The sequence below is a fragment of the Fusarium phalaenopsidis genome (genome assembly GCF_050370095.1).
Source record: "Fusarium phalaenopsidis strain FUZ10S chromosome Unknown contig_32292, whole genome shotgun sequence".
Taxonomy (NCBI): Eukaryota; Fungi; Ascomycota; class Sordariomycetes; order Hypocreales; family Nectriaceae; genus Fusarium; species Fusarium phalaenopsidis.
Genome location: NW_028145410.1, coordinates 2,836,488 through 2,852,723, shown reverse-complemented (window position 1 = coordinate 2,852,723; position 16,236 = coordinate 2,836,488). Strand labels below are relative to the sequence as shown.

Below are 16,236 nucleotides of genomic sequence, written 5' to 3'. Positions count from 1 at the left end.
AGTCAGAAACAAACACACGGCACGGCCCGGCCTAGTCCGCGCACCGCGGGCGCTCAGGATGGCGGCCGCCGAGCAGAACGGCATCGACATCCTCTGCGATGCCGCCGGCTCGGACATGCTGCTTTCATCATTGTTCGCCCTAGCAGCTCCAGGGCAAGATCAGCAGCGAGCCCAACCGCAGGATCAGCACGAATTGCAGCACTCGCTGCCGACAGTCTCACCTTCGAAGCAACCCCACCAGCAGCAGGTCTATCACCAACAGCTAGACCCTGCGCTGCAGCCGTCGCAGCAAGAAACTCCACGGAAGACGACGTCGTCTCTACCAGCGAAACGCAAGCTGTCCGATGCGTCCGTCTCGTCGCCGTCCCACGTTTGCCACATCTGCCGACGCGTCTACGAGCGAGCCGACCACTTGACGAGGCATCTGAGGTCGCACGAGAACGCCCGCCCGTACCAATGCTCCCGCTGCCCTAAGCGCTTCAACCGCGCCGACCTCCTGACGCGGCACGAGACCACGCACGACCGAGATGGCGCTGCAAAAGACCGCCCCTTCATCCGAAGAAACGATCGCGCCGCCGAAGCTTGTCTGAACTGCGCCGCCTCCAAGGCCAAGTGCGAGGACCAAAAGCCGTGTAGTCGCTGTCGTAACAAGAGCCTAACATGTCAAATGCCGGCGAGGCGTGGGAATCAATACAGAACTTCGGAGTCACAAGCAGGAGTTTCCCCTTCCGATAGTTCAATGGTGGTCTCGACCACAGGCAATGACAGCCAGGTTTTCACGGCAGGCGATGCCGCCTATGCGCTATCGCAATCAGCTGTCGCACACCAAGTCCAATCGATCGATAATACTGCTGGATACGCCGGTTCATCCTTCCTCGGTGCGCCAAGTGTGGAAGCTACGCCCGATGAAACCCTGTACTTTGCAGCGCCACGGAAACTGCTCCCTGATATCGAACTCTCCTGGGACATGGACTTTGGCGGCTTCACTGTTCCAACATCAGACCTGAATGGACCAAGCCCTCGGCTGGGAAATGGGACAAAGCGTTCATCCCGTCAACCTCGAAGAGACATGGCTCAGGAAGACGCAGCTCCTCAGCGTTCAGCTTGGGTGGTTGATTCAGACACCAATGGCCACGCAGACGCCTCAGCCTTTCCTTCGAGAAAAGCGTTGCCCATTATACGCGACGGCCTCTTCGCCATGGTTCTCGCCGATAGCTCGAACTCGCGGCAGATTCCAACATTTCCTTCGGCCGAAACCTTGAGCTGTCTGCTTGAGACGTTCTTTACACAGCAAGATCAGAAATGGGATGCCTTCATCCACAGGGCTTCTTTTGATACCTTCGCGGCTACCTTGGAGCTCGTCTCTGCTATCATCTCGAGTGGAGCTACATCTGCGCCAACAACCTGGCAATTCGGCCTTGCTCTTAACGAGGTCTTGAGAACTGCCCTCAACAGTCGTGTAAGTCTGGTGATCTTTCAGTTCTATCTGATATTTCTGCACCACTCTGCTGGTGTGCGTGACATAGACTCGGACGAACACAAGCTAATGATAAATAGCTGGAATCTTTTGATTCGACAGCAAAACCCCTGATGCTGCTCCAAGCCTCTATGCTCCATCTTGACATTGGACAGTGGTGTGGCTTTAATCGCCAAATGGAAATGGCACAGACTTTTGCCCAGCAAGTGTTGACAGTAAGCCTGCCTTGAACATGGTTGTCCGTCAGGGGGCTAACGAAGAAAAGCTGGTTCGAGGAACTGGGAGGATTTCTTTTTCGTCAGACTCGGCCCTCTATATCCCTAGTGCAGGAGACTCTCATGGGGACTTGGAGTTGAAGTGGCAGCAATTCGCTACGATTGAATCGTACAAAAGGTTTCATCACAGTTCCTGCTATAGTTGATACTTGCTGACCGTGTCTAGGTTGATGATGCGCCTGTTCATTCACGATGTGCAATCCTCAATCGTTTCATGGAGGAGCTCAAACATGGCATACAACGAACTCGACTTTACCCTACCAGCGGCGCCTGATCTTTGGAGGGCCCCAAGTTCACAACAGTGGCGGGAGCTGCACTCGGTAAAGAGATCCACGACTGCAGGCATTCCGCGACTCTTGGATGTGAGAGACTGCATGTCCTTCATCACCGAGCCCAACGACTATGTCGACATCGAACTCTGTTGCATGGCCGCTCTGTCAGGAATATGGCGGCAGATTTGGATCTATCGTGATGCTGTCACGTACCACTGCAACCCGGATCGACACAGTACCGGCTCTCCAGCTTGGACCAAGGCTTTGTACCAAGATCTGTATAGCAGATTGGTAAGCTTCTCTAACCAAGCTCAGGGGATGCAAACGTTTAGCCCGGGGCTCTTGCTGTTTTGTGAGCTCTTGATGATGACACTTCATGTCTCGTTTGACGAACTGCACCGACTCGCTGGTTACAACGGCGAGGGAGGGTCCCGGAGAGCGGCGCAAATGCTGGAGGCTACCTGGTTTTCAGGACCGGAATCTCGCTACGCCGTCTGGCACGCTGGGCAGGTGCTCCGCTATGCGCAGGATTGTAAAGCAACAAGTCTGCAAGGGTTCAACTCAATGGCTGTCTACTTTGCTGGCCTTACCCTGTGGGCGTACGGCATCATGTCGGCTCCGGGCTCAACAAACGGCCAAGGGATTGCGGACGACCATGTGCTACTTAATGGACAAGAGACGAGGGAGTCGAGGGCGTTTCTCGAACTCGGACAGGGCACACCGGCCTTGACGTTTCCAGCAGGCCTACGTCTCCAGATCGAGCCATTATCGAACCGCGATGTGGCCCTGTCACATGCTCGAAATGTCTTGCGACAAAATTTCCCCGTACTCAGCGAGCCGCTGCCCCAGCTGGTTGAGAACCTGTGGCGCCGACTTGCAGAGCTTCAGTCGGGCCAGAACGGCCAGGCCATGGCCAGCACGGATGGAACCGTGGCAGGAAACGGTAGCCGTCATGTTTGAAGTTGTTTATTCCTAGGTATGCGGACTATAAAAAGGATGTTTGCGTGGGTTTGTTTGTCTAGAAATCATCCAATTGGATGTTAGCGAAGGAGTTGGGGCGGAAAACGGGAAACACAAAAGGGTCATGACTGGTAACACGTTACAAGGCAGGGTTCTATAGGGTGATATGATGAACTATTCATTGTTGGAGTCTTCAACTTGTTGTTTATTGTCAATAAGCCGTGATGGTCTCGGAGCTCACGTCCAAGAGTGAGCATCATTGCCCGTGTTACGTTCATATTTACACGTACAAACCGAGTGGACGGCACTGAAAATGAAATAAGATAAGAGGAAGTTGCATTGGAGGCGATTGTTTGCGATGCCGCTTTCCTTTGTTCACATCTCACTTCTGGAAAGAGGGTCAGGATGTGCCTGCTGCGAGAAAGGGAGCTCCTTTGCCAACCCTTCTTGCCTGCTTCACAACCACTCAACTCTTCTTTTTCTCCTGTTCACCTGGTGCTACTCATTCATTGCATTGCTGCGTCAACAACTCTTATCGTCGACTTGAAGGCTTAGTCACGGCATTTCCATTCATCTTTAGATTTGTCCTTCACTTACATCCTACGGCTTGGGCAACTCGAACCGTCCTGATGCCCCCCATCTAGAAGAGAATTGACAAGCCGCCAGGCCCTCTGCACGATGAACTCATCTTTGAACGCCTCGATGATGCACGTCTCTTACGGCACTACGAGAACAATGCCATGGCTTGGGCTGGGCCGCTTTCAACAACAGACTTCCTGGACGTTCATTTCAGACTGAGCACTATTCCAGGAGAAGCTCGCGCCTTTGAGATCTGGGCACTCCGCAAACCAGATGACCCTTTGGGTATCATCTCGAGCTGCGCAACACATCTCCGCGACGCAATCGTGAGCCGCGGCAAGGGCGTGAGGATGACTGGTGCCGTCGTCATTTCCGAAATCTTTACCGATCCTGAGTACCGCACCCGCGGTTTCGCCAAGCTGCTTCTCAAGAGAGTACAAGACCACTTTGACAAGCGGGACGACTTGGATATTGACTTCACTGTCATCTACGGCAATGACTCCTTGGAATGGTACCGAGAGCTGGGGTGGAAGCCTGCCACAGCAACCCAGCTGACTATCAATGTTGAGCGTTTCCAGACTTGCGCTGAATGCGAGAATGAATTGGAATTTCTCACACTCCAGGAAGTCTGCAACATTGCCGATTGCGACGTCAACGTCAGCAAGCTGCGTCTCTCAAAGGCCCAAGGCCCCAAAACCCACGTCCAACTTCTACCCAGCGCGTTTTTGGCCCGACGGCACCTATACCGTTCCGCCTTACTCGCCTACAAACTGCGTCAAGGTCACACGTACAACAGGCATCATGGGGTTTCGATTCTCGAGGACGAGGCAACAGAGGTATCAGCATGGTGGGTCCACGACTTCCAGAACAGCCGGCTCATGATAGGACGTCTGTTTCTGACGCGCCTGAACAATGTGGATGAACTGGTAGTTGAAGTATTGGAGGCAGCAATGGAGGAGGCAACCCGGCGTGGGCTGCGGGAGGTGGTGCTTTGGGATCCGAGCCCTCAGGTGGTGGTGGCGGCCATGACAATATGGGATAAATATGATACGGACGTGCAAGTCATGACGGGGGAGAGAAAGGAGATGGTACCATGCGTGAGATGGAAGGGCGGCGAGGAGCGGGATGTTGTGTTGGAGGAAGGGCAGTTTGTGTCGTGGAGTTGATGTGCAGGGCAGGGCAGGGCAGGGCAGGTTTCGATTGGGGGAATAATTCGGGGCCGGAAGAGTCCATGAATGAAACAGCGACGGACGTCGATTGCGGCGTATGTAGGTATGGGCAAGGTTGTCCTTATCTGGCGATGCTGGGGTATCCTAACCCTGGGGGCTGGAGTTTATTTTATGTATAATAGAGACAGCGAACAAAGCCGAGACTTGGGATTAACGGTTGTCAATTCCGCTGTGCTGATGCAATGGCAGTCACTCGTTTGCCGTCTAGAGCCGGGTCTAGTCGGATCTCGGGACTTGAAGCTTGGCTTGAGAATGATGGCTATGCTATTGAGACGTCGTTATTGGGTAGTCAGGGACATGAATGAAGCTGTGGTGGGGGCCTGGGAGATCAACAAGGGGAGGAAGACGATGACAGGGAGGAGAAAAGGTGGGGTACAAGTTGACCCCGCGATGGTTGAATGACAAAGCATGGATCAGTTGTTCAACCCCCGAGGGCGAGGGGCGGAATGCCTGCCATGCAACCACCCATCCATGGCTGTTCTCACTCACCTTTAACCCGCATGCAACCGTTGGCTGATCTGTACTGTACTCTGTACCTACCTACCTCCCTATCTTGAACATATATGAACCCAAGGCTTCTCCTCAGAGTTTCCCCTCTGATCCGACCGCCCATCCCCAGCACTGCATCCCAGGTCCGAGCGAGACTCTACACCACCAAGATGGCGAACCGTGTCCACCGAATCACCATGTTCAAGATGCCCAGCGAGGAAGACCGGGCCGTCCTGCTGGAGCAGTACAACAAGCTGAGTGCCAACCAGCAAAAGGTGAGCCCACAAGTCACTTGCTCATAGATTCTCACTAACTGGTTTCTTCTAGGACGGCAAGCCTTACATCCTGTCCATGGTGGTCGGTGCCGCCGATGAGGATGCCCGATCTCAGGGATACCACTTTGTGTCCAAGACCGAGTTTGCTAGCATGGAGGACATGAAGTACTACGACGACGAGTGCAAGGCCCACAACGACCTCAAGACGGTCGTCAAGACGCTGGGCGTCCAGGGCGTCTTGACCGTTTACTTTAAGCCGCAGGCCATTGGTGGTATTGACAATGCTTGAGAGATGAGGGGATGAGATGAGACAAAGAGAGGGATAGATGAAGACAAACAAATAAATAAGAAATAAACAAGATCTCTTCAAGATGTGGTCATTCCGAACTGCTCTTACTGCTAGTTGCACGGCCCCTTGCTTACCATTGTTCAGGCCATTGGTGCCATTAGCCTGTGGAAACTCTCACCAACGGCACTTGGCGACATCGTGGCTGACCTCGTGGATGCACTCACTGCATGTGACAAGCTCGGGCACTCACATGGCTATGCGCCACTCAGCACCGCCTGTTTTCGATCTCAAACCTATTCATGAACAACCCGGCTTGTTGCGCTCGGGCCTGTCGCTGGGATCTAGACACACGCTGAAGACAATGCCTGTGCACTTTTGGACCGAGGCCAAGGCTCAATGCGGGGGAAGCTTGGGGAGAAGTGAAGGGGCCGTTGTGTGAGATGAAGACCTGCGGAACAAGACGCTCCGTTAGGTATAGGGGCGTGTTAGTGTCAGGGGTGATCTAGAGCCCATGGAAGACAAGTAAGTGATCATGAAGCTGTAACTAAGATATGAGTTGGAGCTTCCGGGAGAATTAAGGTGTGTTGGAGGGGAAGAACTTGGTGATACAAGATGGAGGTGAGACCGCTTTAACTTGCCAGTTAGGTCTGCGTAATGGCAATGGACACCTAATTTCTCAGAAAAGAACAGACTGAAGCTCGAAGCACAGGATACTGCTCAAAGGTTTCTTGAGGCTTTTGACATTTTGAGCAGATGTTAGCAAAGGGCCGAGTGGCAGCAGAGGGGTGGACTTGTATCGGCTGACTGACACAAGTATGGTGTCATTCTATCTCTTTGAGTTGTGCCACATGTTCGGGAGACATGATTCGTCAATCCCGCGTTCCCAACCCAGCTACTTCATCCGTCTTTTGACAACTCGCCCGGCATGTCATGCTCTGTACGTCTGGATTGAGGATAATGTGCCCGAAGATGAAACTGCTCAAGATGGCCTTTCTGGAACGTAAAGACCTGCTGTGAATGCGTCGAAGAATCTGACGTGAGGAAAAGTCAGAGCGTACAGCGCGACGGGAGCAGCGTTCTGACGGGCCTGAACACCAAACGAATATATGAATCCATTCACCTGCAATAGAGATCAATAAATAACTATTCATAGATTGAAATCGCCAAAAAATGAAGTGGGCTCTACGCAACAAGATGATAGCGCGATTGTCTCGTAGCCTGCGGCACTGCAGGTGCGCAATACGACCAGGGGAATCGCTCCCACCTTGCACTTCTAGAGCTTTAAAGGCGACCAAGTGAATAATTAAGGAAGAATAATGTCATTTAATTATTTCCCAAGCTTAGATAAATAATATTTTCTAATGCAAGGTATTACTATTATTGAGATGCCATGTCTTTATTTAGTTTCGCCAGTGTCATAAATGAACAGCCAGGTGATAACCAGTGCCAACACTTGACTACCAATGAGGAAGTATTTTCTAGTAAACAAAAGGCAATGTCCTTGTCTGCTATTGATCAGTGCTCAAACGAACACTGATCTTAAGAATCATCTAGATCTTAACTCTTCCCTCCTCACCAAACATCATCTTCTCACCATAACAACCACATCATCCTTTTCTCCCATCTTTCTCTTTACACACAAGACTACTTCAACCCATGTCGAATATCTTCAATCCGAACGGTAAGTCCACTCTTCCACCCATAACCATCTTCTTCACCATTGTCAGTGTAAAGCAAGTGAAAACCACCCTTTAACAAGCCTTTGCCCCAGACTCCGTACCTGTACTCCACGGAATTCCATCGCAGGCGGCCTGAAACCTTATGATATATATGCCGTCTTATCTTTCCAACATCCAAGGCCTCGGATCTTGTCAGCCACCGACACAAGAATTCGAAAACCGGCCTTTCGCAGTTCTTTTGTTCTGGCTAGATCTGATATATATCTATCATCATCTTCCGCTTCTATAATTTCGGAAGAAATGACAAGTCTTCGTTTCGAATAGCGAAGATTCGAATCCAAGATATTCTCCATCCACCGACCAAAGATTCTTCGAAGCACACGCACACCAGACCCGACCGACGAACCATCTGGCTCTTGGTTTGAAGCAGTCGGCAGCTTCAAACCAAAAGCAATTCTAAAAGCGTGTGGAATATTTGAGACGGCGAACGAACCATGGAGAAGCAACGGACAAAGCCCAGGCAGAAGACCTGGCTGAGATTAAGTCGCAAATCAACGACATCTCCCAGGTCGAATGCGACACAGCTAGATCCGACAGGACCAAGTTCCTCAAAGGGAAGCGGACGCTCGTTGAATGAGGATGAGTCGCCACAACCTGAAGAGTTGAGCCTCTGGAGCCGAGGCACACGTCACCTTGTGCCGACTCCCAGTCCTCAAGTGCAACGCCCTAGGCTAAAGTACATGGACAACCCCGAGGACGAGCGTGTGACACGGGCGGCTCTCGCAGCTTGCAGAGACCACCAGTACACACACTTCAACCTCGAACGACACGTGCTGTCTGGAGAACACTTACCGATCCAGCGTTTGAAGCGCGGTGACGTTGTCTTTCTCTGCACGACGCACGAGCTGTACGGACCAGGCCAGAGGAGGTATCTCTACTGGGGTACAGCTAAGTCTGGGCGGGAGAAGTATCTAGTGTTCTTTACACTAGTTACAAACGGCGGCAAGGGTGTGGTCCGGGGATCGCATAACTGGTTTCTAGAGCCGGCTGCGTATCGTTTCGTGTCTGAGCCGTGTCATGACAGAAACGCGTAGGTCAGTTGGACTCAGGCGGTGGCGATCTCCCCTCCTCGACGAGACTCCATTTTTGGATGTATCAATGAGGAGGAGCAGATCACAAAAGGTGACCTTCGAGACCCGGGAGAGTATGTGGCTCACCAGATGGAGCACCACAAGAACGATATCAGCGACCTATGTCAAGAGACAAGGGAGCGACATAGTTCTGCTCAAACAGCGAACGGGGGGAGCCGGCGTGGGGATGCGTGGTTGGAGACAAAGCACTGCGGCGTCGACGGCTGCGCATTCTCCAGGGAGATCATAGACGCGTGGAAACAAGACGGAAAGAAGGCGGTGTCGCAGAAACGGGGTGTCGCCGCCTCTTCCAAAGAGAAGAGTCGGCCACCTGAATCTGGGTGTCGGTGCCTTGGGGGCGAGGCTCGACATTTCGACCCCAGACTCTTCTGGCTGGAGGGGCGAGAGCCAGAACAGACTGGAGTCGGAAGCACCGGCCTTCTTGGTCAGGAGCTGGAGAAGTCATTGTGATTTGGTAAGCCTTCTCTTGCCCGGATGTGTGAAGACGTATAGCTAACGCCCCCCAAGCAGCACATGACTCCTCCCCCGTGTCAACTATTCTCCATGGTCCTGCTTCATGGTTTGTGACGAGGGGATGCACACTCGGCGGATGGTGGATCGATGCGGCCCAGCATTTTTTGCCCACGGGGGCAGTCGACCATCGGCGATGGCTTCGAAGTGGATGGCTGAAGCCGATCTAAGTTTCGCACGGATGGACTGCCAGACGAGCCCACCAGATGAGTAACAAGGGAGACATGAGGTCGCGCAGAGAGCTCGACAGAGGGGTTCCGGTGAGCTAGAGGACAATGAGCCATCGAAAGGGGCGGAAGGCACTGTTGTAGCTGCCATCTGGCTTTTTGGCAATACGTCTACTAGGTAGCGTCAAGCTCAAGACTTTCTGCCCGTCCCGGATGCGTTGTGCGGCGGTTATTTGTCTCGTCGACCAAAAGGAGGCGACAACAGTGCGTGGAAACCCGTCGCGGATCCAGCATGTTTAGGGATCCGGCAGTCTCTAGGCGACTTTATAGGCAGAAGGGGGGAAGACGGCGTATTTTTGGAGCATGTGTTGGGCTTTTTGGTTGCGTCGACGAGATACCCGAGTTGGACGATGGTCGGAGTTTTTTTGGTGGCCTCACGTCTGGCTGGTCCAGATATAATATATCATATCCTTTTTAGCTTGGACTGATACCGTCTGATGGACGACGATTGCCGAGTGACGGCGGTAGCATCGTACGATCGATTGATTGTTGTTCTCGGCATTGCGTTGAGAAATTGCAGAGATTATTAGGAGGTGGGCGGAAAACAGCCATCGTTATATCGTTGACGTGTTGTTGATTAAGTGGCCAGTCGTAGATTGGTTGACTGGTTGGTTGTGGTTGTTGTTGGTTGTGGTTGAACCTCCTCTAACAAGGAGCCCATTGAGACCTCAGGCTTTGGGTATAGAGCCTTTATTGTTGAAATTATTGAGATATTGATTGAGATACTTTGATACCTATATTGGGTGGCATAAAGTTATGGAATAATTATTAGAAGGTGGAAAGGAATGGTTCTCGTATGGGTGGTTCGAGCAGTTTGATACCCCGGGAGGTTAAGTAACCTCTACTGCCATAGAAAGTCTGAAGGAGGTGGTCGAAGAGGGCCAGTCAAGTCGACTGGCTGTCGGCGCAAAAGGCAACAAGGCTTAACAGCGCCTTGGAACCATCGAGGGTTGTGTTGATCCCCCATCTTGCCAATGAGGGTTCGACAGGCTGATCATTGGGGCTTGGTCGGCAAGGAGGTCTGCGGTGGTACCCCACCTAAGTATCCAAGGCACCAATTTGGCTTGTGGGTAGGCTCGAGGTTGTCATGGGCAAAAGAGGGGGGAGGTATGTTGAATGTGAAGAAGGTGATGAAGAGGAGAAGATGAAAGACTGAGGAGCGGGAGGGAAGGGGGGAATTTGTAGATCTCTGGGAGAGAAAACGTGATCGGAAGACAGTCAAGCTCCTCAAAAAAATGAGCAAGTAAACAAATACACAAGAAAACATGCAAGAATGCCAAAGTTTTCTGTTGTATGCAATCAGGAACCTTGTTGATGAAGGTTACGGTGTTGAGGTGTTGAGTTTTCCAACTGTCAACGTTTTGTTGAACGGCTCCCACGTGATTCCAATCCGTTTTTGCAAAACGGGCAGTCACATAGTGTCGTTTGGTGTTAATGCTGTTGGTTAGGTCTGCGTTTGATAGAGGTTAGACGCCAACAATGAGGTGATCATCAAACATCAGGTTTCCTATGGTGCAGTTTGCATCATCAAATTAACCTTGAATTCATCAAAACCTAGGTGTATCCGGGCAATCGTCACCACGGAAGCTTCTCCTCTTCGCGTGAAGGAGGAAGAGAAAAGTTTGTCGGAGCTCTTAGGCTCAGATCAACAGTGCAGGTTTGTATGCTGCATAAAGCGCAGCCTCAATGACACTGCGCCCCAACTTACTCTCCCTGGGATAAGCTTACTTGCTTCAACTTTCCGAAGGATCCTGAGATCCGTATTGCGATTCCTAGCATTTCCATCCATCAAGACCGTTATAGTCGCCCCGCCAGCCGGCAACAAGAACTACCACCACCACGACAGCAACAGCAACAATAACGGGAAACAGAGTCATTCTGCCGTCACACCATACGAAACACCAGAGCTATAATGCTGGCAAAGGTCGGTTCACGGTACGCACAGTCCATGATGGCCAGTTCGCATGCGCGAGGACAGTGGTCGTGCCGGAAAAGGGGTAACTGATGACGAGAGACTTTTGCGACAGCCAACTCGTGAGCAAAGTAACGGTCCAGAGATGGAAATAGGCCAAAAGGCCGAGAATGGATATCCCTTTGATCCAAAATACACATACTCTAACCCTACTCTAGTACAGTTCTGTCTTCCCTTCCTACGACTGACCGATGCACTCCCTCGGCCGAGTAGATTTAGGAAAGAGACCGATCGTTACCACCAAGAAATATGTCAACCTAAATCTGCCACTGAGTTGCAGAATCCAAGCCCTCGGCCAAGGAGAACAAAGAGGACACCCATGTCGCCGCATCCATCTTGCATAAGCCTGCCTACCTGCCTGCCAGATCTCGATACCCTGTGCGTCACACGACATGCTTAGCAGACAGATGACAGATGAGAAGTCTTGCCGACAGTGGCGTAGAGGGGGTGACACCTAACAGCCAGGCCCTCTGCCTGGAGCCTCTCGAATCAGACTCTCGAATCCTGGTCTGTGGGATCTCCCATCTGCGACAGACAAGAGTTCACTTCATTCTCTTACAAAGACACAGCCTGAGCAACCCTATCGTCTCATCTTGTTGCGACTCGTGCCCGCCGTCTCATCACAAGGTCTCCCGAATCCCCTCGTTTGCCGTGCCTAGAACGACTCAGGCCCAAGACATCCCCGTCGCACCGTCGCAACATGGTCCTTTTTCCACGGCCAACCGATTCATAATGGTATCATGGTGCAATATGAGAGTGCTACAGTGATACACGAGCCATGGCAAGGCTCTCGCCCTTCAGGGGCGTAGAGGTTTGGCTGCCTTTCTGGCTCGACTTACCTGTCATTAGAGACGAGGTGGCACTCTATGGCTTCACTTGAGCAACCTGAACCATGCTCCATACTTGAGCATTTGTAAGCGCTGCCTAAATGAAAGTTATGCCAGAAGTTGGCTATGAAGGGTGGTATCATCGACTCCAGGAATATTCCGCATCTTCCGCATTCTGACCATCCCACCCCATCCCATCCAGTGCCAAAAAGAAAGCAACCGAGAAATATGAGTCGTAATACCGATTGAGAATGCGCCTCATCGAACCCACGTCAACTGCTTCTCGTTCGTATCGACCCCATAACGATCCATACCCACCGCCGTGACAAACGCCAAAATCCTGCTGTTGTTGCGTCGCCATCCCAGCATAGGTAGTATAGTAACGCCAAGTAATGCTCGAAACGCCCCCATTGCGCCGCCCAAAAGCCCATCAAAACATTCTTGTCGCATTCCAACCAGTAGAAATATAGCAGAGTGCTGGATGAATCAGCGAATCCGCTAGACACATCTTTCAGCGCTGGAAATGTCAGTCATCTCTGTCGCCGAGTCGCTCCCTCGCCTTGAAGAAAGCTCATCCTTGGGGAAGGCTGTCAGTCGCTCCAGGGGCTCAGGGCGCCGCTCCAAGGTGAACAGAGATATCACTACCATGACAGCGCAGACAAGCATCATGATTTTGATCTCTTCAGCAAAAGCGCCGGCGTAAACTTGTTTGACCAGGTCCTGAAGGCCCATTGGAAGGTGCAGACTCGTCAGTGGTGAGCGATGGAGGTTGTCGAGCTGTGTCGACGTCAGATGTTCCGGGAGGTATCTGTTGACATGCGAGTTGAATATGACGGTGCAAACCGACAGCCCAATGCAGCCTCCCAGTACTCGAGCTTGTGCTACAGCCCCTTGGGCAGAAGCAAGCTCACTGCGTTCGGCAGCAAGGATACTTGTCATGATGGTAGCTGCAGAGAATGACAGGCCAACCCCCAGTCCAAAAATGGCCTGAAAGGCGTACTGAGCTTTGACGTAGCCGTCAGGCCTAGTCATTGTCGACATTAGTCCAACACCAAGCAGCTGAAGGCACGATGCGCCAAGCAGAGTAAAGGATGTGTTGTTCTTCTTGCTGGATATTGCGCCCCCTAGAAACGATCCTATAGCGCACGCACCCAGCAAAGGGAGAATGTGTAACCCTGCCATAAGGACGCCTTCGCGGTTGACAATTTGAAATCGTTCGGGAATAACAATCGAGAGAGAAATGTATGGGAAACCTGTGAACATGGTCACGCTACTCCAGTGTTAGCAGCTGTCTTGACAAATAGAGCCGAATATCACCTACAGTAATCCCGCAGAGTACACTCGTCGCAACATTAACCGTATAGGGAAGATGGGCTCGATGCGACGGTGTGGCTTCGTCTCTAGGAACACCTCCCAGCACACAAACACGATCCAGCTGACACCTGAGATGGCCAGGGCCGAGATGATCTCTGGGCTTCCCCAAGAAAACGTCTGTGACCCGGCCTGTTGGACGGCAAACACCAGGAATCCAGAGCTGCTGAGGAGTGTTGCACTGCCGATAAAGTCGATGCTGGTAAATGCTTTCCAAGAAAAGATGTGTGCCACGTCTTCATGTGGCCATAGGTTCGTGATGGCGAGGATCGTCGCAAGACCAAAGGGGATGCTAGACTTGTCAGATGAGACTCTGAGCACAGGTTCCAACACTTACTTCATATTGAACAACCATCTCCAGTCCGAGAGCTGAGAAACAGCACCGCCGATAATAGGGCCTAGCACAAAGGCAACTGCGAGAGTGGCTCCAATCATGGCCCCGATCAAGCTCGGCCGGTGTGAGGGTCCAACTTCTACCAAACCGATCTGTGTCAAGCTGTACAAGCCGGAAGCCCCCATTCCTTGGAAGGCTCGGCATACAATCCTAAACTTCGTCAGCTTATGACCATGGTACAATCGAGCAGGCCACGTACAAAGCCGTCATACTGGTAGCCGATCCACAACCTTGTGAGAAACCAACAAAGAAGACCCATGACACAACGAGCATGTTGCGTCGCCCGTAAATGTCACTGAGTTTTGAGACACAAACTGCGAATCCTGTGACGCTTGTCAGACGACCTTTGTTCCCAGATATGCATCCTTGAACTTGCCCATATAAGTCAAAAGGTAGGCCAAAACAATCCATGGTGCATTGACAAAGTCATTGAGATCATGCGAGATGGTAACGAGAGAAGTTGAGACGATGGAAGTGTCGAGACTCGAAAAGAGTAGTCCTGCGAGTAGACTGAGATGATCAGTAAGAGCCTTCAACCGTGATACTCATGTCTCTTACGATATTACGAGGACCGCCTGCCGAGGTCCAGGAACAGAATGCTTGCGTAGTCCAGAGATAGTTCTTGTCGAACCAGCGTCTCCGCCTCTTTGTTCTTCCAGTATCGCCATCTGACCCAGGGATGGATTGGGGTAAGATAGGGGCATGGGATATTCATTTGGCATTCTTTTCGTAAGATCTCGGTGATGTTTACCGAAGATTCCTGGTGATGAACTCTGATCAGTTGTGTTTTGGTGCCAATGGAGGTAGTCGTAGAGGTAGGCGTAGAGGTAGGCGTTGTATCAGGTAAGGATATCGGGGCAACCTTGCTTGGCCGAGTAGGTCGAGATTTGGACAGGATGGGACACAGTCGTCTCCAAGATGCAATGATAGTAAGAGCTTGGAGGCCGTGAAGGATCTTATAAATAAATGGTACAAGCTAGAGGAAACGCGGAGCTGCAAGAATCAAACCGGTTTTGCTGAAGTGGAAAGGGGGCCTGCTTTTCATATCAGGTCAGAAGTTGCCGATGCCGAGAAAGAACATGCGCAAGGAGAAACCAACTGGCTGATGACATGATTTCTCTGAGACAATGTACTAGACGAGGCAGTCGAGATGTGCCTCGCCGATAAAGGCGAAGGGTCGAATAAGTATTTGAGACATGCCGTCCTCAACGGTTACACGGCCGCAAGCGAACGACCGCCGGATCGCGAACGCTGCAAAGCTCTGCTCAGGTAGATAGCAAGTCAGGGGTTATGGGGAGGGATGAGATCTTCTCTTACAGTAGTACGGGCCAAAGAAAGGGCAATGACGGGTGTTGTACTACCCAGAACATGGATCCCAAGGTAGGACATGGTTGTCTATGACCAACTGGTTCGTCGCACACTGGATGCAAAAGCGCCACTCCTGGTATCGGATCTGAAGGTCGATCACAAGAGTGAACTCGGCATCGAAGTGTCATTCAATGAATGCTGCCCTGACACCTCGATGCTGGGTTGGTATAGGAGTATGGAGAGATGCCTCGACTTGAGAGCAGCTTAGGCCACGACGACGTCTCTTTAGCTACCAACGAGGAGAAGCGACGAGCTTCGGCAAGTCTGTAGGGTCCCGCTTGTGTCGTGGTAGCACATGGCGCACCTCTGGGGCTGGTCACAGGCTGGAAGAGACGATTCCAGCCTTTCCGCTTCCTGACCCTATTTGTGTAGTGATGCGAGGCGTAAAGCGTTGGAAGCCATTGGAACCCATCCCCACTCGGGTATCCGACTCTCTGTGTGCGGTATCGTGTTCGATGGGGTTGTTGTCGTCGGATCAGTACCTCTTCCTATCCCGTCGGGCGGGCAGGCTACCTCAGAGGGTACGAGGGTCTCAGTAAGACCTGTCTATAGATTGTCAGCTAGGAGGAGAGAGACAAGTCCCAGAATAGTATACCGAAGCGCTCTCATGAATAGAGGGAGATGTGTGGTACGGTTGGGAACTGAGGCGCGTCTTCAGACTTAGAGGCCTCGCAGGCCTCGCCTCGCGTTGCGTTGGTGTCACCACACCCCGCCACACTTGCCACATCTTGAGACGGCAAGAGACCATGGCGACGAGGGGACTGTCCAAAAAAAGTGCCTGTGTACCTGGTGAGTCCCATTCAGAGACGAGCTAGCTGCACTCGGGTGAAGCTGGTCAGGGGGTCACGTGCGTCCCCATCTCCTGTCACGACCTGCAACTTGAGCCAGTACT

At 52.0% G+C, this 16,236-nt stretch overlaps 2 protein-coding genes across 2 annotated transcripts; one reads left to right on the top strand and one right to left on the bottom strand.

Annotated features, from left to right (window-relative positions):
• Window positions 1-58: 58 nt before the first annotated feature.
• On the top strand, window positions 59-5,845 carry LRP88_05151 (uncharacterized protein; the record flags this gene model as incomplete). Its single annotated transcript, XM_083241712.1, has 7 exons — window positions 59-630; window positions 736-1,459; window positions 1,558-1,631; window positions 1,919-2,978; window positions 3,629-4,710; window positions 5,379-5,556; window positions 5,609-5,845. 7 exons carry the CDS (start codon window positions 59-61, stop codon window positions 5,843-5,845), a joined length of 3,927 nt encoding a protein of 1,308 aa, XP_083102860.1.
• Window positions 5,846-12,709: 6,864 nt separating this feature from the next.
• Window positions 12,710-14,017, bottom strand: LRP88_05150 (major facilitator superfamily domain-containing protein; the record flags this gene model as incomplete). The annotated part of the gene is made up of 3 exons (XM_083241711.1): window positions 12,710-13,481; window positions 13,533-13,874; window positions 13,932-14,017. The coding sequence occupies 3 exons, from the start codon at window positions 14,015-14,017 to the stop codon at window positions 12,710-12,712; spliced, it is 1,200 nt and encodes a 399-aa protein (XP_083102859.1).
• Between the last annotated feature and the right edge of the window lie 2,219 nt (window positions 14,018-16,236).